The sequence below is a fragment of the Sardina pilchardus genome, chromosome 10, assembly GCF_963854185.1.
Source record: "Sardina pilchardus chromosome 10, fSarPil1.1, whole genome shotgun sequence".
NCBI lineage: Eukaryota > Metazoa > Chordata > Actinopteri > Clupeiformes > Clupeidae > Sardina > Sardina pilchardus.
This window is the reverse complement of record NC_085003.1, coordinates 8591786-8611486: the sequence shown is the minus strand read 5'-3', so window position 1 is coordinate 8611486 and position 19701 is coordinate 8591786. Positions and strand designations below refer to the sequence as shown.

General features: G+C 41.2%; 3 protein-coding genes across 4 annotated transcripts in view; all 3 read left to right on the top strand.

Moving 5' to 3' along the window:
- The window catches only part of LOC134093797 (peroxisome proliferator-activated receptor alpha-like), a 26051-nt gene extending 24593 nt beyond the window's left edge, over positions 1–1458 (top strand). For both annotated transcript variants that reach the window (XM_062547050.1, XM_062547051.1), the window contains exons 6-7: positions 1–278; positions 938–1458. The exon at positions 1–278 is cut by the window's left edge and continues 179 nt beyond it. In XM_062547050.1, the coding sequence (XP_062403034.1) occupies positions 1–278; positions 938–1182 (523 nt within the window). In that variant the 3' untranslated portion in view covers positions 1183–1458. The remainder of the gene's footprint in view (positions 279–937) is intronic.
- Positions 1459–6912: 5454 nt separating this feature from the next.
- LOC134093796 (tyrosine--tRNA ligase, mitochondrial-like) lies at positions 6913–13850 on the top strand. Its single transcript, XM_062547049.1, has 5 exons — positions 6913–7689; positions 7828–7995; positions 8086–8241; positions 9290–9460; positions 13405–13850. Exons 1-5 carry the CDS (start codon positions 6914–6916, stop codon positions 13562–13564), a joined length of 1431 nt encoding a protein of 476 aa, XP_062403033.1. The 5' UTR covers position 6913; the 3' UTR covers positions 13565–13850.
- Positions 13851–15756: 1906 nt separating this feature from the next.
- LOC134093795 (cyclin-dependent kinase inhibitor 1B-like) lies at positions 15757–19315 on the top strand. Its single transcript, XM_062547048.1, has 3 exons — positions 15757–16534; positions 16861–16985; positions 17921–19315. The coding sequence occupies exons 1-3, from the start codon at positions 16087–16089 to the stop codon at positions 17924–17926; spliced, it is 579 nt and encodes a 192-aa protein (XP_062403032.1). The 5' UTR covers positions 15757–16086; the 3' UTR covers positions 17927–19315.
- The last annotated feature ends 386 nt before the right edge of the window (positions 19316–19701 follow it).

Sequence of the window (19701 nt, the reverse complement as noted above, 5' to 3'; positions counted from 1 at the left end):
GCCGGGCTTCTCGGGCCTGGACCTGAACGACCAGGTGACGCTGCTCAAGTACGGCGTGTACGAGGCGCTCTTCGCCATGCTGGCGTCGTGCATGAACAAGGACGGGCTGCTGGTGGCCTACGGCAGCGGCTTCATCACGCGCGAGTTCCTCAAGAGCCTGCGCCGGCCCTTCAGCGACATGATGGAGCCCAAGTTCCAGTTCGCCATGAAGTTCAACGCGCTGGAGCTGGACGACAGCGACCTGGCCCTGTTCGTGGCCGCCATCATCTGCTGCGGAGGTGAGGGCGAGGTGGAGGAGAGAGGAAGAGGGAGAGAAAATGGCTATCACATAGAAAGGAGACTGGAGCACACTGATGTCACTTGCAGTCTTTTATTGGTGCAAACGGGACTGCAAAAAAGACTGCAAGTGAGATCAATGTTTTCCAGTCTCCTTCCTATGTGATTCTCCTGGTCCTACTGAGAAGCACCTGTGACAGCAGATGATTAGGATTGATGCGCAGAGTTCTTCATTTTAACAAGAAAATGGCTATATTGTAGGCAGGCACACACATCAAATTGCTAATTGACTAATCAAACACAAATAAGCCAATTTCATCAATGATGAAATCAGTGACCTGGCTCTGTTAGTGGCTGCCATTATCTGCTGGGGAGAGGAGAGAGAGAGAGAGAGAGAGAGAGAGAGAGAGAGAGGGAGAGAGAAAGAAAAATATGAAAAGAGTAAGAAAAGGAATATCTTACTCGCATCTGTTTAATCTGCCACATACTGTAGAAGCGGCCACACAGAACCAGCGCTGTTGAAAAGCCACTCACATTGTTTGAATTCAGAAGCATGACCTAGCGGCGTCCACAAGGTAAAGTGTGTTATGTCAACACATTCTAATACTCCAACCTCTCACCCCCCCCTCCCCCCCCCCCCCCCCCCTATTTCCCCCTCCAGACCGGCCGGGCCTGGTGAACGTTGCGCACATCGAGCGCATGCAGGAGGGCATCGTCCACGTGCTACGGCTCCACCTGCTGGCCAACCACCCGGACGACGCCTTCCTCTTCCCCAAGATGCTGCAGAAGCTGGCCGACCTCCGGCAGCTGGTGACGGAGCACGCGCAGCTGGTGCAGGAGATCAAGAAGACGGAGGACATGTCGCTGCACCCGCTCCTGCAGGAGATCTACAGGGACATGTACTGAGGAGGACGAGGAGGAGGAGGAGGAGGAGGAGGAAGGTCCCACCAGCCCTCAGACGAGGGACAAAGTCAAGTCAAGCTGAACAGACCCCACCACCACCGCCACCACCCCCCTCATGTCATCCTCTTTGGCAGACTTGCACTGTGATACTCCAAGCATGTGTGTGTGAGAGAGAATGTGTGTGTGTGTGTGTGTGTGTGTGTGTGTGCAAGTGGTTCCCCACTGAAACACTGTGCAAAGGAAGACAATGAGCCCAGTCTGTGTGCCCCTGTGTGTGTGTGTGTGTCGGGGGCAGGGGGGGGGGGGGGGGGGGGGGCGCTAAAATGTACTGATGATGAGGGATGCAGACATGAACACTGACCCCGTCCACGTCAGCGGCTCCATGCCGCAACTCCAGAGGACCTTCGGTCTTTTAGGGTCCGGCGAACTCACAGCCGTCTAAAGGGGAACGCCAAGGTCACAGCAACAGCAGCTACGAGTGCCACTGGACGGGTGTGAAATGGGGGAGGGGGGTGATTGATGTCGGCAATGAGGACTCAGTGCAGAGCCTTGACCTTCATACTTTCAGCAACACTATCCCTTGGCTAACTCGAATTCTATGGTTTTGACATTAATCGAGGCACTAGAGAGCATGTAGCAGCTAAAATGGCTGACATGCTCCCCTGTGACCAGCTGTATCTCCCTACATAGTGTATTATTACTAAAGAGCAGGATGTCAATGGTCAGGATGACACCTTTTTAGATTTACAGCAGTGACACCCAAGTGACTTCAGCATAGAGCGCCGCCATCCAATGCAATGCAACTGACTATGTGTAATAATAAATACTCAGGCCCAGGCAGTTTGCTCCCCACAGTCCATGGGAGCGATTTGTTAACCAGCAACTGACTTCCACCACGTTCAGCCACTGAAGCGCCTAGCAACATGTAACACCAAGCCATGCACTGTTAAAGCCACCACTGTCTGTTCGTCTGGTCTTAGTAACAGTCAAGGTCATGAGTGAACCTGTGGTTCAGCCATCAATCAATGCCCTGTGCTTTTCTTTGCTAACGTGATTTGCCTGTTTGAGTGCCTGTGCCGTGTGTTTGTGTTGCGTGCCACCATTCTTTGCTTGAACCTTCTTTGCAAAACCTGGTTTGAGGTCAAGTGCGCAGAGTTGATGTCCCTAGACACTCCTTTTAACACTGCAAGCCATTTCCTGGACTTTGTCCAGAGCAGGCCGAAGGACATCTTATACTTACCACCACAATATTAGTCCCTGATTTCAAGACTCTTCTTACAGTCTGAATGGGGCTACTAGGGCTGTTTACTGGCACAGAGATGTCCACAAATCTATATTATTATTAACCTGATGCAGTATGTTTATGATGATAATTAGTCTCATAAACACATAGTCTGATTTTAATGAATTGCGAGTATGAAAGTGGACAATAACCCAGAGATTTTATTAATTCAATTATATATTTTGATGCTCTTAATTTGCCGTTTACTAATGAAATAATTGTGTCACTCACTGCATTAGAGGTGTTGAGAGTTCTGACATGGACAGCTCTGTGTTGATCATTTCACTGCTCCATGAAGCCTGTAGGGGAGTGTGCAAGTGCACACACAACCCCACTGTACTCAAGGCCTGTTGACAGGCTGGCTTTCATGAAATATAGTTGTTGTGTCTAATTGAACTCCAGCGCGTCCTAATCTGACTGTCAGGTCCTGTGACTTTGTCCCCCTGGCATTGACGCCGTATGGAAACATGGCACGAAGGAGGCATGCTATTCACCCGCGTAAGCTCAACTCAGGTTCCTGAGTAGGGGACTTCCCCCCCCCTCGCCTGTGATTCTACTACCGGTTCTCCACCGGCACGGTTTAACCAAGCCAAAATGTGCCATGCCGTACTGCACCAAATTTCTTTTTCGCTTGTGTTTTTTTTCTTCTAGGGGTTCTGACTGATGTGACTGGTACAGTCACCGTCTCAAATCTGAGTGTTTGTGAATGATTCATGTCAGAACACGTATAAAATAAGTCCAATTTATACAGAAGTAATGCTAGAGAATAAAAGTTATGATCCCTTATACACAAGATCCTGTCCACAAGAAAACTGTAGTTACCACAAATTGGGTAACGCATACAGTCCTTTTTCTGGGGCTACGTTCACCAGAGTAAGATCATTTTCTTGTTTAGGCAGTGGTGGTTTGCAACACTATCATAACATCACATGAGAATGACTGACAGCCGACATGACTGAACAGCACATAGTTTCACTGAGTGCATGCAGTACTCGAGCACAGCACACAACCGTGCGCATTAATACCTCACTTTACAGATGCCTTCTGACTAAACAATGCTTCACACTCCAGCTTGGGAAAGTGTATTTAGTGTTAAAGGGCTAGATGAAATACAAACAGAACACTATTTTAAAGATTAAAACAGGTTAAGGTCATTGATTTGCTCTCTCTCTCCCTTGCTGTTTCTATATCTCTCTTATCTTCTTTGATACTCCACCTCTCTCTTCTTTCACGGTCTCCCACCCTTCTGTCTGTCATACTCTTAGCCGCAGTGCCTCCCCTGCATGGGTTACCATGCAGAGTCCGACTGTCTGGTTATAATCGCACCGGTTCGACTGATCTTCAGTTGCCTCCACATAGTAGATTCCTGCCTCTTTACAATAAGCTGTAGTAGCTGCACTCCAGCCATGCTTTGCTCCTTATTCCATAAGATGTCATCCTGGAGGATCTGTAGTTAATGTTTTTTTTTCCAGTGTGACTAGTCTGAGTGCTACTAGTACTAGTACTGCAGGCTTTCGGATTACAGTTTCGGACGATTGAGGAATTTTGTAATCACAATAGTTCACTTCATGAGGAGGGCAAAACGTTTGAATTGTTGAGCTTTTGTTTTAAAAATCTACCACCTTGAAATTCATGAATAATTTGCCTCCAAGTGTTACACCATTAAAAAAAAAAGCTCTGTTATGCACTGTCGTTGTCAAAAATGCTATTTTGACTGGAGTGTACATTTAAAAGCTAGATAGTATGCTGAACATCACTGTTTTACCAATGACTTTAGATATCATCTCTGAAGTATGCATATGAAAGCAGGTTACTGTATATCTGGACCTGATTATCCTCTCTGAGAGAATATGGAGGTCATCTGCCTCCACCAACACCAGCTAACAGTCAGGATAATGAAAAATAATGGCATGATCCAAGGCATTATTACTTTTTGCATGTTGCTGTTGAAATATATGGGTGTAAATGATCTGAAGATTTGTTTATTTCAAGTCATTTAGTCAAAAACCGATGCCAGCAATGCTAATTAAGTCAGCAATGTTAATTAATTTCATCTGTTAACACCACATTCGCCGTAATTCTTACAATGCCACTTTTTGAATTGGAGAATGTACATTGTCTGACCTGGCTGCGCTCACATACCGTTTGTATACAGTAGATGGGAAGAGCTTGCTTTGTGATCCTGTACATAGAGGTAAATATGAATAATGTGTTGCCCTCTTTAACCTGTGATATGCTATGGCTCCACTGACATTGCAGTATGTTTATCTTTTATTGTCTTTCTTTTCCCCTTCTCTTTCTTTGTGCAAAATATTTTCATTGTTTATGACTGTACAAACATTTAGCTAAAGTATGTCTTGTTTTTGTCACTTTATGCATAATTTTGTGATTGTGCTGTTAATTGAGTTGAATCATATTTTTATACTAAAGCTAAAAAATATATATAAATATATCATTTGTTTTGATTATCTGAGATGTTAGTGCAATGTAAATAGAATCATGGTTAACTCTGTAACAGATTGTATGACCTTAGAGTTGAATTGGCATGAGGACATTCCTTTTGTGATTTCCACATTGTAGAGGAGGGATTAAGCCATGTGCTCTGTGCCTAGAGGTTCTTGCCTTGACATACATAACAGATACTCCTAGCTGCCATTCATACTTAACCTGGGGCCAGTCCCACCAAATGGACTTGTCAGGGTTAACCATTTTCCTTAGTTATCTGAAAGAAACCGGTCTGTCTTGGCTATCCAAGTCCTCTCACAGGGCATAGCGGCCTTTGTCCCTGCTGTGGTCTCAGGTAAAAGATCATGCTATGAAGGGGATGGTTCATGCCTAAAGTTACCACTGAGATTCCCGAGGACTGACCATAACTGCCATGTCGAGCCAGATGCATGGTTCTCATCTCTCTGGGTGCTCCCTTATAGATCAGTCACAGATCAACACATCACATGGATCAACACATGGTTTTCTGTCCTACACCTGGCCCTGATCTAGAAGAACCCGAAAACAAGATTTAGTGTAGAGTGTTGACTTACAGTACATATTTATCATTTTACCCAATGCTGCACATTACCGAAACCCATTAATTTCATTGAAAATATCAGAAGTCTCCAGAAAATGCAGTACAAGTGAACCTCTCCAGCTAATGTGAGAGATTCAACACAGCCTGTGCCTTAACAGTCTCCCTTACCATTAAGAAGGCACAAGGATGGATTCTGATCAATAAAACAGTTGAGACTGCATGTTGAACATTTGTTCTTAACAAAATATTACAACATTTATGTCTCAGTGGAATGCTGACTCTGCAGCCTGTAGTGATAAAGTTAATGTCATCCCCACATATTTTCTGATGCAAAGTCATGCATGTGGGGAGGGGGGGGGGGGGGGGGGGTCCAAGTTGTTTGAATAAGTTGAGCCAAAATCCAGGGAGCAGACAGTTCTCAGTTAGAATTGTAGGTTATATTTTAAGAATTTAGAAGGGATTATAATTATTATCAGGGAATATATACCAGTCTTCCCTAGTTTGCACTAGCTCAGGTCACATTGAGGTACTGTTTTACCTTTGATGAATTCATGCTGACTTGTAGTCCAGCAATATTCTTTCCTGAATGATCCCTAATATTTTTTCTTATTATCCCCTTTCAGGTTAGGTGGTTGTCTAGCTCTTGTCATGTTAGAACTACTGCACAATTAGTGTAATGTTCATGTATAGTAATGGTTTTGTAACCATACAATAAATGTTTGGCAAATGTAATGTCTAGTCATTTAAACTTTAAATAATCTGACCTTAACTGGATTTCAAAATAAAATGTCCAAAATCTATGTGTTTCTCTCTCTCTAAATCATGCAACACTTTTTGAAGTATGTTTTAACTAGTTGTCCTCAAATGTATTTCTGATTATGTGGTCTCATGAAGAACAGACCTACACAGGCTACACACTGTCAGTCACACTGTTGACTTAAAACTATAACAAAAGTTTTCACAGCTTGACATTGCTAATTATTTTAAGAAAAGATGCCAGTTGGTGCTATTTTTGTTGTTTGTTTGTTTTGTTTTGTATATCTCTTAAGTCCAAGGTAATCCCCAAACTTCATATCTAGGTTCTTTTTAATTCACAGGCATTTCAGATGTGTACTTGTAGCCCCATCTGTTGGCCACATTACGCATTGGCACTTATGGTCAATGGCTATATGTCGTGGACATAATACTGTACATATATGTGCTGTATTCAACATAGGCCTACTTTCAAAATATCTGAACATATATCGTGACTATAGCCTTGCTATAACATGGGTTATAGCAAGGCTATAACTATAAATATATCTTTATTATATTATGAATATGCTCAGGCTGGCTATTCGTTCACATTTTCCCACTTCAACAAGAGAGGGCGCTGTTTTCTTCGATGACTGTTGGGAAAATGTGACGTTTATGTCTTGTGTTCCAAGATGGCGACCCCCATAGTGAGGGGATGTCCTCGCGTCTGGAAACTTAGCTGTTATCCGTTTAAGAAATGTTATTCAAACCGCGCTAACTTTCATCTTTCAGTAGTCTATAACAACGGGCTTCTTACATCACTTAACAAACGCGGCGTCTTAAAGGATTGCTTCCCTGAGGGTGCCGGCCAGGTTCAGCTTCCTCAGCTCCTCCAGTCGGGGTCTCAGACTATTTACTGTGGCTTTGACCCCACAGCAGATAGCCTCCACGCGGGGAATTTACTCGCAATCATCGGCCTCCTTCACTTCAGAAATGCTGGACACAATGTCATCGCTCTTATCGGTGGAGCGACAGCTCAAATTGGGGACCCGAGCGGCAAAACGACGGAAAGAGAAGCTCTGTCTAGTGATGTGGTTAAACACAATGAAAATGGCATAAGGGAGAGCTTGCACAGAATATTTGCCAACCATGAACTGTACTATTGCAGCGACCCCAAGAAACTGGGCACGATATCGATCATGAACAATACGAAGTGGTATAAAGGGTGGAATGTGGTTACGTTTTTGTCAGACATAGGCAGACACTTTCGAATGGGCACCATGCTAAGCAGACACAGCGTGCAGTCTCGAATCAAAAGTGCGGAAGGGATGAGTTTCACAGAGTTCTCTTATCAGCTTTTCCAAGCCTACGATTTTTTTCATCTGCACCAGCTATGCAACTGTAAGATTCAACTTGGAGGAACAGACCAATTGGGCAACTTGATGACTGGTTATGAGTTTATCCAAAAGTAACTAAGTCAGAGTATTTCACACTGTAAAATGGCAAAACCTTTGTCTTGATTCAAATAACACTGCGTAGATAGTGACTAGACAGTATCCTAACTTTCTAAACACATGTCTATATCTTTCTATCTTTCCCCATGTAGAAAGACTAATGAAGATGTATATGGACTGACTGTTCCACTCATAACCACATCTATGGGAGACAAGCTGGGGAAGAGTGCAGGAAATGCAGTATGGTTGAACAGGAACCGAACATCCCCCTATGAACTGTACCAGTATTTCCTGAGACAGCCAGACAGCAGTTTGGAACGGTATTTCAAATGCCTCCTTTTCCATACATGCAGATGTCTCATCTGATTGGTTAAGCAAATGCTCTAAATGTATCTCTTTTTGCCTTGCAGGTATCTAAGACTTTTCACCTTTCTTCCCCTGGCAGAGGTGGATAAGGTGATGGAGGTGCATTTGCAGGACCCTGGAAAGAGGACTGCTCAGAAACGTCTGGCTGCAGAGGTCACCAAGCTGGTCCATGGTAAAGACGGCCTCGAGAGTGCAAAAAGGTAAAGCAGTACTGCCAAAAATATCCACAGGGCATTGGGCAAGTAAGAAAAAGAAGAAACATGTTCCAGTGATTTCATTCACGCTGCTAAGGCAGTCTGGAAACTAACACACACATTTTCGCCTGATGTTGGCGACCAATCACAGAACAGGGAAGAAAGCAAGACCATGATGAGCTATGCAGTAGTGCTGCCACTAACGACTAATTTTCTAACGATTAATCTTTCGACAATTTTTTTGATTAGTCGACTAATCTAAACGACTATTTAAAAAAAAAAAAACAAGTTTTCGTTATTTTGTTGTGTCCATTTTATTTTTTAACTCAACTGAAGGGCCAAAACATGACATATAGCCATAGATATAGATGCTCATATCAATATCAGCCTACTTTTGTAGAGTTAATAACAGAATTAATAACATTACAGCCGTTAAAGACAGGAGACTAAAAATAAATAGGGGGTCAATAGCAAAACGATTAGTCGACTAAAAGAATTGGCATTGACTAATTTTCGTAATCGATTAGTTTGATTATGTCAATTAATCCCGGCAGCACTACTATGCAGACGCATTTGATAGACATCCGTGGCGCCCAATGAACGGCAAATACAAGAAAATGATCGTCTGGTTGCCAGACCACATCTCATTTGAGAAGTGGTAGGCGCTAGCCAGGCTAAGAAGAATGCTAAATGTAGAGGCCTGTTACATATTTAAAGAGACCCTATGCAACTTTCTGCAGGAGACGATCGCTCCTTGTTTACATCTGGAAGTCTGAGACGAAGAACCACGCTTGCAATTTATATATTTAAATATAGCCTATACATGTATAAATATACACGCTAAAGCTGTCGGGAAGCTCTGCAGAGAAAATGCAAGCATAAAACGAAACCAGAGATGAAATCGCCAATTCTGCATAGTTCCTCTTTAAGTGCTATTTAACCATGGGGGTGCAATTTAAATATCTTGATACAAATATAGGAGATTGTTTTTATTTTCAGTACCAGATAGCCTTGGTGCTGTTTTTTGACTCCAGGCTGCTTGTATGTTTGGCAGGTGCACCAATGCTCTGTACCATAGCAACCTGCAGGCACTGGAGCAGATGAGTGATTCGGAGCTGCAGGAGCTCTTTAGAGAAGCCCCATTCATGGAGCTGCTTCTGGAACCAGGCACCACTGTGCTAGATGCCTGTCGCCACATGCAAGCCATTCCAGATGGACCCAGAGGGTAAGCGCTAATGACTGTGATAGTCCTTGAGCCAGAGGCGTTGGCCGGTAACATTTGAGGGGAAAGAGTTTCAGTGATTTTTGCCAAGGTATACCGCCCTAGAGTTAGACAATAAGTGATAGCTTTGCATTGGTAACGTTTTGTGAATCTTTGAGCATTCTTTCAGAAGCGCATTTGTGAGGTAACACACTGATGTTGGACGAGGAGACTGGCTCTCAGTCTGCGCTCTAATTCATCTCAAAGGTGTTCTGTTGGGTTGAAGTCAGGACTCTGTGCAGGCCAGTCATGCTCATCCACAACACATTCTGTCATCCAGATGTCTTTATGGACCTTGCATTGTGCACTGGTGCACTGTCATGTTGGAACAGGAAGGGGACATCCCCGAGCTGGCCTTGGCCTCTTAGTTCTGGTGAAAGGAACTCTGAATGCTTCAGTATTAACCAAGAGATTTTGGACAATTCCATGCTCCCAACTTTGTAGAACAGTTTGGGGATGGCCACTTCCTGTTCCAAAATGACCAGTGCATCAAGCAAGGTCCATACAGACATGGATGACAGAGTTTGGTGTGGATGAACTTGACTGGCCTGCACAGAGTCATGACCTCAACCTTTGGGATGAATTAAAGCAGAGACTGAGAGCCAGTCTCCTCGTCCAACATCAGGGTGTGACTTCACAAATGCGCTTCTGAAAGAATGGTCAAAAATGCCCATAAACATGCTCCTAAACCTTGTGGAAAGCCTACCCAGAGGAGTTGAAGCTGTTACAGCTGCAAAGGGTGGATCAATGTCATATTAAGCCCTATAAATTAAGAATAGGATGTGACTGAAGTTCATATGGGGGTCAAGGCAGGTTCATTCATTGAGTGATATACAGTGCCTATAGAAAGTCATCATACCCTTTTGAAATAGTTACTTTTTTTGTCTTACAGCCTGAAATCAAAACCCATTTTAAAAAAAATCTTTTCCAGTTTTATTTACAATTTTAGCTGTACAACATCAAAATAATGAAAAAAAAGTCAACAGTTCTGAAAATTAATAAAAAATTAAAAACTGGAATAACAGGGTTGGAAAAGTCATCATACCCCTGACTTAATACTTTGTAAAGCTTCCTTTTGCTTTCATTACAGCCATCAATCTGTTTGGATATGTCTCTATTATAGCTTTGCACACCTAGATAGGGGAATATTTGCCCAATTTTCCGTGCAGAAATGCTAAATTGTAGTCAAATTCTGTAGGGAATGGCGATGGACTGCTCTCTTCAAGTCAATCCACAGATTTTCTATAGGATTTAAGTCAGGGCTCTGACTTTGCCACTCAAGGATATTCACCATCCTATCCTTAAGCCACTGCTTTGTTCTTTTGGCAGTATGTTTTGGATCATTGTCGTGTTGGAAGGCGAATGACCTGCCCATCTTCACCTGTATAGGAGAGGGACGTAGGTTTTCCTTAAGAATGTGGATGTACTTGGCAGCATCCATTTTCCCTTTTATCCTGACCAATTGCCCAGTCCCCGCTGAAGAGAAACATCCCCACAACATAATGTTGCCCCCACCATGCTTCCCCTATCTAGGTGTGCAAAGCTATAATAGAGACATATCCAAACAGATTGATGGCTGTAATGAAAGCAAAAGGAAGCTTTACAAAGTATTAAGTCAGGGGTATGATGACTTTTCCAACCCTGTTATTCTAGTTTTTAATTTTTTATCAATTTTCAGAACTGTTGACTTTTTTTTCATTATTTTGATGTTGTACAGCTAAATTTGTCAATAAAACTGGAAAAGATTTTTTTTAAAATGGGTTTTGATTTCAGGCTGTAAGACAACAAAAGTAACTATTTCAAAAGGGTATGATGACTTTCTATAGGCACTGTAGCTTAGTTAAGATTTTTAGCCTATTCACCTGTATCCCTGCATAGATATATAATAAACATAAACAGGGTAATAAAACACACAAAGCTACCCTAAATACAGGTAGGGCTGTATGGTTTTTAATGGCTTAAGTATTAAAATGAGGAAACATCCAACCTTTAAGGACACCAATTTTCTTTGTGAATGAATAATGTATCCTAAATAAATAAATGTTCTTCCTAAATTACTAGGGTCAAAAATATTGGCGCCCCTATGTAACCCTATGGGAATTCAACACATAGGGTTAACATAGGGGCAGGCCGTTTTTTTTATTTTTAAAGGCCACTTATTTCATGGATTCAGGATACTATGCATCCTGATAAAGTTCCTTTGACCTTTGGAACTAAAATAGCCGCACATCATCACAGACCCTTCGCCATACCTAGAGATAAGCATGGTGTTTTGTTCGGTTTTGTTCAGTTAGCCTATTAGCTGGTCATCAAACAGGCTAATAGGCTAATGACTATGAAGCCCACAAATTCTGTCATAGTCTAAAATTAGCATAGGAAAGCAGTTTCACCATGCTTCCACCCATTCATGAGCAATTTGTTTGTTTGTTTATGTATAGATTTTATAAAATGTCTAGTATTATTTCCACTCAACAAATATGTATTGATTGATTTATTCATAATTATCTGCTCATATTTTTGTCTCAAGCACCCCTTGTCATTAAACTTAAATTAAACTTTTCAACCCTATTGATTAGGATGCTATCAAAATATTGAATCAAAGCTTTCTGTATATACTTGTGAGATGCACACTTAACTTTTGCAGGAGGATGCTGTAGACAGCTGTTTATGGACAGACATTATTTCTTGACCTTGAAATTAATTAAAATGTCATTATCACCAAGTTCTCACAAACAACCTCAGGATGTCACAGAAATAACTAGAACTAGAAATAGTTTTTAAAAAAGTTATTATCACAGGAAAGAGGGTGTTACTGAAAAAGAGTAATAGATAAATATGCCACTTTAGTTTATAAGTAAAAGCACTGCCTAGGAGCTTAAAAATTACAAGTCTGGAAAATAAAGTATATGACCAAAAAGCAAAAACAGACTCAGCAGCTATATGCACAGTATATGGCCATGATGCATCTCGGCCTGCTCATTCTTCCTATGGCTTTGGTAAAGTAACAGTTAATCATTGCTATCACAGCAATCTGAATCAAGTTTCCATTCTTGCACAGGTTGCTCTGAATTCAGTTGTGGCCTCCTTTGATTGTTTATTTCTGTAATGCAGGTGCATTTCTAGTGGGAGTGGGTTATTGATGGTATCTCGAGGTACATCAACACCCCCACCCACCCTCCCCTCATATGTTCAAACTGTTAAAATAAACATGCACAGCTTGTTCTGTAGGCTACATAGAAAAACACTCCCTTGTAACTTAATTGCTGAAACATACTTTAGAAAATCTAAAATAACTAGGCTACATCCACTAAAATTGGGTATTATTTACCAAAGCCTACATTACACCTCTTAACCTGCGCACCTGTAGACACAAGGTAGGTGGATACGCACGGAGGTTGTGTCCCCCGAAATGGAAACTGAACGTTTGTTCTTTCTCCTACATCTGTTTTTGTAATCACTCTGTTCAGCACTTGGGGTACATGACCACTTCCTGCCCACCTACACAAGCTGCTGCATATCGCCATGCATATGATATGCATGGTTTTGTAACATGCAGATATGTATGTCTCCTCCAAGACAGCTTCCCCATTGAGGAGGGTTCCAATCTATGTTGATTGATTATATAGAGAGACAACATTAACAATGAAGTCATTTAAACATATAAATACTGTGTACACTAAAATATATAGCTCAGCTGCTTGAGCAAGGATCACAGAACACCAATGCTATGGGTTCAGCCATTTGGAACAGTACTTTATGTATGAAAGTGAAAAGTGAATTTTTGGAGTGTTTTCTACACTGCATTGCCTAAGTTTTTCAAATGTGTGTTTCACCGATAAATCAATTGCAGACAATGAGCCCCAAGTTTCAATAGCCTAATATCCTGTTTTTGTCTGTCTTCTGAGCAGGTATCGCATGGTTCGAGATGGAGGTGTATGGATCAACCATCAACGCACTGACAGTCCAGAGCAGGTGCTCACTCCAGGCCTCCACATCCTGACCAACGGCCTTACACTCATCCGAGTAGGCAAGAAAAACTTCTACATCCTCAAGTGGCTAAACCTTTGAAACCAAACGCAGCCACCAGCCATCCCTGGGATGTAAAAGCCCTTTTGATGAAACCCTGAGGTGAAACAGCAACCCACACCCTTTATCTGAATTATGTTTGCCATAGATACAGAAAACACCTTGAATGAGGACTTGCTTCAGTCTGTGGTAGAAAATGCTGTTCAGGTTTAAAATATACTGTGTGGTGATGAGAGGTTACAATGTGCCTACAGTTGACAATATGTACTGTTTAAATGTACTTTGACTGCACCTGACTGGAAATAAATTGGGAGCAATGACAGAAGAAGATTTCTGTAGTTTAATCATTTTACCAGCAGGAGTCAGTGGAGGCCTTTCATTGGCTCTTGAACCTATTTGTCATGAGACTTTTGGAGGGAAAAGACATTTGCAGTGAAGTAGTAATTTTAGGAATCTTTTGCTTTTATTTTTTATTTTTCAAAAAGTCTACAAATTCAAACATATATTTCTTTATTTTTTGATAATGTATTTTCATTGTTTTGGAGGGAATTTGGTATGTATCTTCAGTCTCTTCAAGTGCGAGGCTGTCAGTTATATGTCTGGTGACCATAATAACCATGACCACCACAATAGAATCAATCAGTATCATTAAACTTTTAAATTCGCATGTCGACCATTCAAAATAGAAATCCTGACTGGAAACGCATGAAATTTGCATAATCTGATGCGCAAAAAAAAATATTCGTTTGAGGTGGATGGAATATGCAATAACGTGGATGAAATTGATGGAAACTGGTGTTTGGTTTATTCACATATTTGCATTTATTGCATGTTTGCCGTTGTCCTGACTTTACGTATTGATCCCATAGAGCTTCTCCCTTGATTAGCCGAATGTTAAAAAAAATAGTGGATGGAGACGCACCTTTGCATATTTTCTTATAGTTAAATACAGCAAAATATCGCCAGGGCCTGATATTAAGTCAGTTTTACTGCACATTAAGTTCGCATTTAATGTTAGACATGTCTTCCTGTTCCAGCAGGCCTAGCCTTTATAATTGTAATTCTCCACCAGAAGATAATACATTGAGAGCTTAGGGACTGGCTGCAATATGCCGTACAGTTGAGGTTTTGGTATCCATCTCTATAACAGTCATATATGTTCAAATTCTGTCAATTTTATGACATTTGTTGTGGATGTGTTTTATAAATAGCCTATATTACGAAGTATGAACATTAATGGAGGATGCAAGTGGCACGGAGCACAGATAGGCACATATAATAGAAATGGCATACATGCAAGTGGCACGGAGCACAGATAGACACATATAATAGAAATGGAATACGATAGGCCTCTTGCCAACTCTAATGAGCTTACAATCTTGACCAGATGCTACCGGGCTCGTTTTTATTGGCATGTGTTTCACCACACCTGTATTGTTAAATAACTTGGTATATGGTCTTATTTGTCTGAGAGTGACATATCGTCACATCATCAGTAGCTTGGCAGAGAATTTGTTCAGAGTGATGTCACGCTTCTACGGGACTTTATTAACCAACTGCAGCGGGTAGTTTTCAGTGTTGACAAGCATTATCTTCTGGCCTAAGCAAAGTGTTGCCTACATGTCGCATTTGGTTTTTTCACCTTTATACTTGAATTGATAATTTCCCAGTATTAATTCTGTAAGAAATTGTCCACACTTGAGCGTCGATTGGCGCCCTAGCGCATGATCATTTGTAAACAAAACACTTTTCATCACTGTTGGTTGGAGTCGCAGCTCATTCAGTTTATTTTTCCAAAATAGGATAGGCTATTAAGGTGGAATTTTGACTGAATGTATACTTTGTAAGATAGATGAGACAATTCTCGCCATGCGTTAAGGACAGTACAATGACTCAGATGATCATTTGGTTCATATAGGCCCCTAGCCTAAAACATAATTAATGAGCAATAATAGAAGATTATTATTTGAGGGTATAATCAGTGTCAACTGTAGAGTTGCGCCATTCTTCAGCCAATGTAACCCTGTTTTCTCCGATTTTTATCGCCAGTATTTGTTTGTGTGTGTGTATATATATATATCCTTTTCAGCGTAAAAGGCTTTACAGTCAAAGGTCATCTTTCTTGTCGCGGTTATACATACGGAATGAATGTGTTAAGTAACACCTTAAGAGTTGTTGTGGGCGGGCTTTTAGACTTCACCCAATGAACGTCTTTCTTTGGTTTAAATAGCCATGTCAATCATTTTCTCTCCAGTAAGCCTTTCCTTCAATCGCCATATTGGGCACTGAAAAGGCTTGTCTGTTATTTCCCTCTCCCCTCTTACTACGACACGAAATTGACAGGAGTGGCTCTTGCAACTGCACTTTGTTTTGATGATCCGTGGAGATTACTTCTTCTGGCGTTTCCACATTGGCCGTTATTACTAGCGATTTGGGTTTTTGCATGGCATGCATGTGTTTTGGATGATCACTTATTTTACGCCTGTTTTGGAACGTGAACCCGGAGGACTTGCGTGGGGCTGAGGTTAAATCATCGTATTGTCTATTTTTCTCAAGAAGGAAAAATGTCCAATGTTCGCCTTTCAAATGGGAGTCCAACTTTGGGACGGATGGATGCTAGGTTATCGGATAACCCGAAATCTACAGCCTGCAGAAACCTTTTCGGTCCGGTGGATCACGAAGAGTTAAAGAAGGATTTAAAGGGACGTTTGCAAGAGATGGAAGAGGCGGCTTCGGCAAAATGGAATTTCGATTTTTCAAGTCACAGACCGCTCCCTAACGGGAGATACAGTTGGATGACAGTGGATGACAGTCCGATTTTTTACAGATCACAAACGAGTGACGTTACGGACAGTTGCCCCTCAGGGAATACAAATGTGGATTTGAATGGGAATCATAACTGTGTGGTGGTGACACCCTGCAAGCATTCTGAGGAGAAGACTGACAGGTCTGAAAATCAAATGGATTTAAGAGACCAATGCAATGGACAGAGGAAAAGGCCAGCATGTCACGGTACGGACATTTCAGTTAGAGATTGTTAGCTTTTCCCAGCAAATGTCATTTATTTGAGAGTGAGTAGCCTACGTCCAAAATGAGGCTACGTTGCATGTTCCGATATTGCAACGTTGTAGCCAGTACGAGGCTATCGGAACTACTTGCCTGATTCGGTCTATGAGCGTGGTAGCATGTTTACATTGTTGCAGTTTATCGTAGTGCGTTCACTTGTTACTTTTGCCAGTCGTAAATGTCTTTACATTTGCTCGGCGAATCAGCCGATGTGTAGGCCTAGTTTGGTCTATTATCTATGTTTCTGACAAAGTTTTCTCTTTGTTTATTAGATTCATCGTCTCAGAATAAAAGGCCACACAACAGTTTGGATGACGTTTCTCGTTGTCCAGGTCTGACACAAGCTGTAGAAAACACACCCAGGAAGACCAATCCCCGACCAAACGTGAACATGAAGGTAAGCGATTTGATCTATGTAGCCTAATATCATATCAGGAAAACTCTCTCACACATATAGCCTATGGTGGTGATGTGGTGTAATATTCTGAAATCAGGTTAATTGTCATATCGCGTTAACCTGCTGTAAAGTAGGTCGTTCTCTGTGTTTATTGAACAGCAGACGTGAATGTAGGCTAGTGTGCCGTTTAATCATCAAGCAGATTATTAAACCGTAACTGCAATTAGGCTACTGTTGTGTTCTTAAACGTAATGCTAGTACGAGTTATATGGGGTAGATTAGATTTGCAACTGCTCTAAATCGCACCAGAAGTTTTCGAATAATTATCTGACCCAAGCTTAAGACCACGACGTGCCTATGTCCAAAGAAAGCGTAAACGCTGTTGTCAGGACTTGCTTCGAAGTAGGGTTAGCCTACGGCTATAGGCAGCGATTAAAACGGTTTACAACGTTGTGTAGAAAGGGTTAACCTTAAATGAAATTCACACGCGCGACAAGTTTTACTACAACCACCTTACGCAGGCAAGCTAACATTTCCAACCAACTGAAAACATGCGTCGAGAGAACAACAGTCAAGTAACACGTCAGCAAACGCACCCTCTGTGAGGGTTCAGTTCCCTGGTATGTTTTACGCTCGCTCTGGAACTGCCGAGATAGCCTACCGCATTCACAAGCGGTGCATATGCGATGTTTTTGTTTTTATGAAATGAAAGCGTTGACAGAAGAAGTGAGACAAATCAGAAAAAGACTAAAACGAGATATTATTCATCTGTCCACCAAGTTCACTGTGCATTGTACAAAGAAAAATGTCACCACCTTTAATGAAAACAGCTGTGTTGCATTCCAGAATGACTGTCTTGTGATACTTTTTCTCTCACCTTATTTAATGAACATCACACACTTGCCCTAATTACTTCATTTGAATCTTCCAAACAGAGCTGAAGACACCCCCACCCAGTCACGAAAACCTCAGTGCTTGGCTAATCAAAGAAGATCTGCAAGAAAGACAGAAAGATGGAAGGAAGAAAGGCAAAACATATCAACTCTCCTAAGGAAGGGGACACTTCAAGCACTGACACAAACACTAAGTTCTGGCACTCAAAAAGTAACTGCCTCTAAAGCAGTCAATGTAGCAGTGTGCAATTAGGTTTCATTTCCTTTGTTGCTCATTCTCTTACTACCTGTGTATATATTTCCTTTTCATATGTAGCACATAATGCGTATTATGATGAAAAAGAATCCTTTATGGAAAAGGTGTGAATTTGATTTGACTTGAATTGCAGTGTAGTTTTTCCTAAGTGTTTCCAAAATGCTGTTTTGTTTTATTTTTTTATTATTTTTTTTTATTATTATTTGAAAGGCAGTGTCCCACATCATACTTTTTTTGATGGCCATAAAGTAACCACATTCCTATTATTTGTATTATTTATTTAAATATAAATTCTCAGAAGAGCAATATCACTTGCGCATTTTTGCATCTCTTAAAATTGTTCAGGTAAAGCATGGTACATTTGTGGCCTTCAAAACAGAGGCAGGTTGACCCTGCACACAATGGTGGCCCTGTGATGTACAATTTATTGAGGTGAACTTAACAGTAAAGAGGCCTTAGATGTTTAAACACTGTCATGACTTCAGTATGGTTAAACCTACTTTTTCCTCCAACATTTAGATTCATCAGTCAGCTCTTTAAAAACAATGGTTGTTCGAATAGGGATTCCTGTCTAAGAGTCAAGGTCAAAATCCATAGTCTTAACAGTATTAATTAGTCACAGGATTGGGCACCGGTTTTGTCTGTTTCTATTCCTTTACATGTTATTGGTGGCTTTGCGCCCTATTGACAGCATGAACATCAAATAGTTATTTTCACTACTTCCACCATGCTGTAGGTTCTGCATGTACTGCATTGAAAATGGGCTGCCCTTACAGAAGCAATCAATTGACCTGTGTGCAACTGCAGTGTTTCATAAAATGGAATTTATTTTCTGCAAGTTAACTGTATTTATCAAAAGTACGTTCATCTTATATTAAAACACTGCCTGTGTATTTTGTGTAAACATTGAAGTGTACCTGTGTACATAACTTTGTAAAAACACTGAGAAATTAAACTAACTTATTTATGTCAAGCTTTTATCTAGAAAAAAATGGGGTTTGATCATGGTTATCCAAAGTGGCATTGAGTCATTATTTTTTTGTAAATGCTTATTTTTGGTAGTTTTTTTTGTAAACAATTGCATACGGTTGCAAACTGAGCCTGACAAAATATTTGATATGTGCATTTTGTAATGTGTGGTATTAAAATATGCTGCAATCAATTAAAACAGAGTTAAATTATGAAAAGATTGTCATGTTCATATATGCAAGCATGGTAACTGTTACACCATTCACAAATAGTTTGAAATACCTCTCGGACTTTGAGACGTATCTAGACCTATTATTTTCAGGTCCGAGTTCAGCCTAGATACTACTACAGTACCTTTGGCTTTGGTCTCAGCCTACTGCAGAACGACGCTGTTCAGTCCTATTATTCCAATTCGGTGTGTTTTTTCCCCTTCCAGGCTAAATCTCAAACCCGTTTTATGCTGTTTACTGCAAAACAACATTAACGTCAGGTGATTGTAGATGCGTGCCTCACAGATACATTGGAAATATGGTTGTAGTTGTATCTGAAAGCCTAACGTTTCGCACGGAAAGACCGCGCATGATGAACCCTTTAGTCG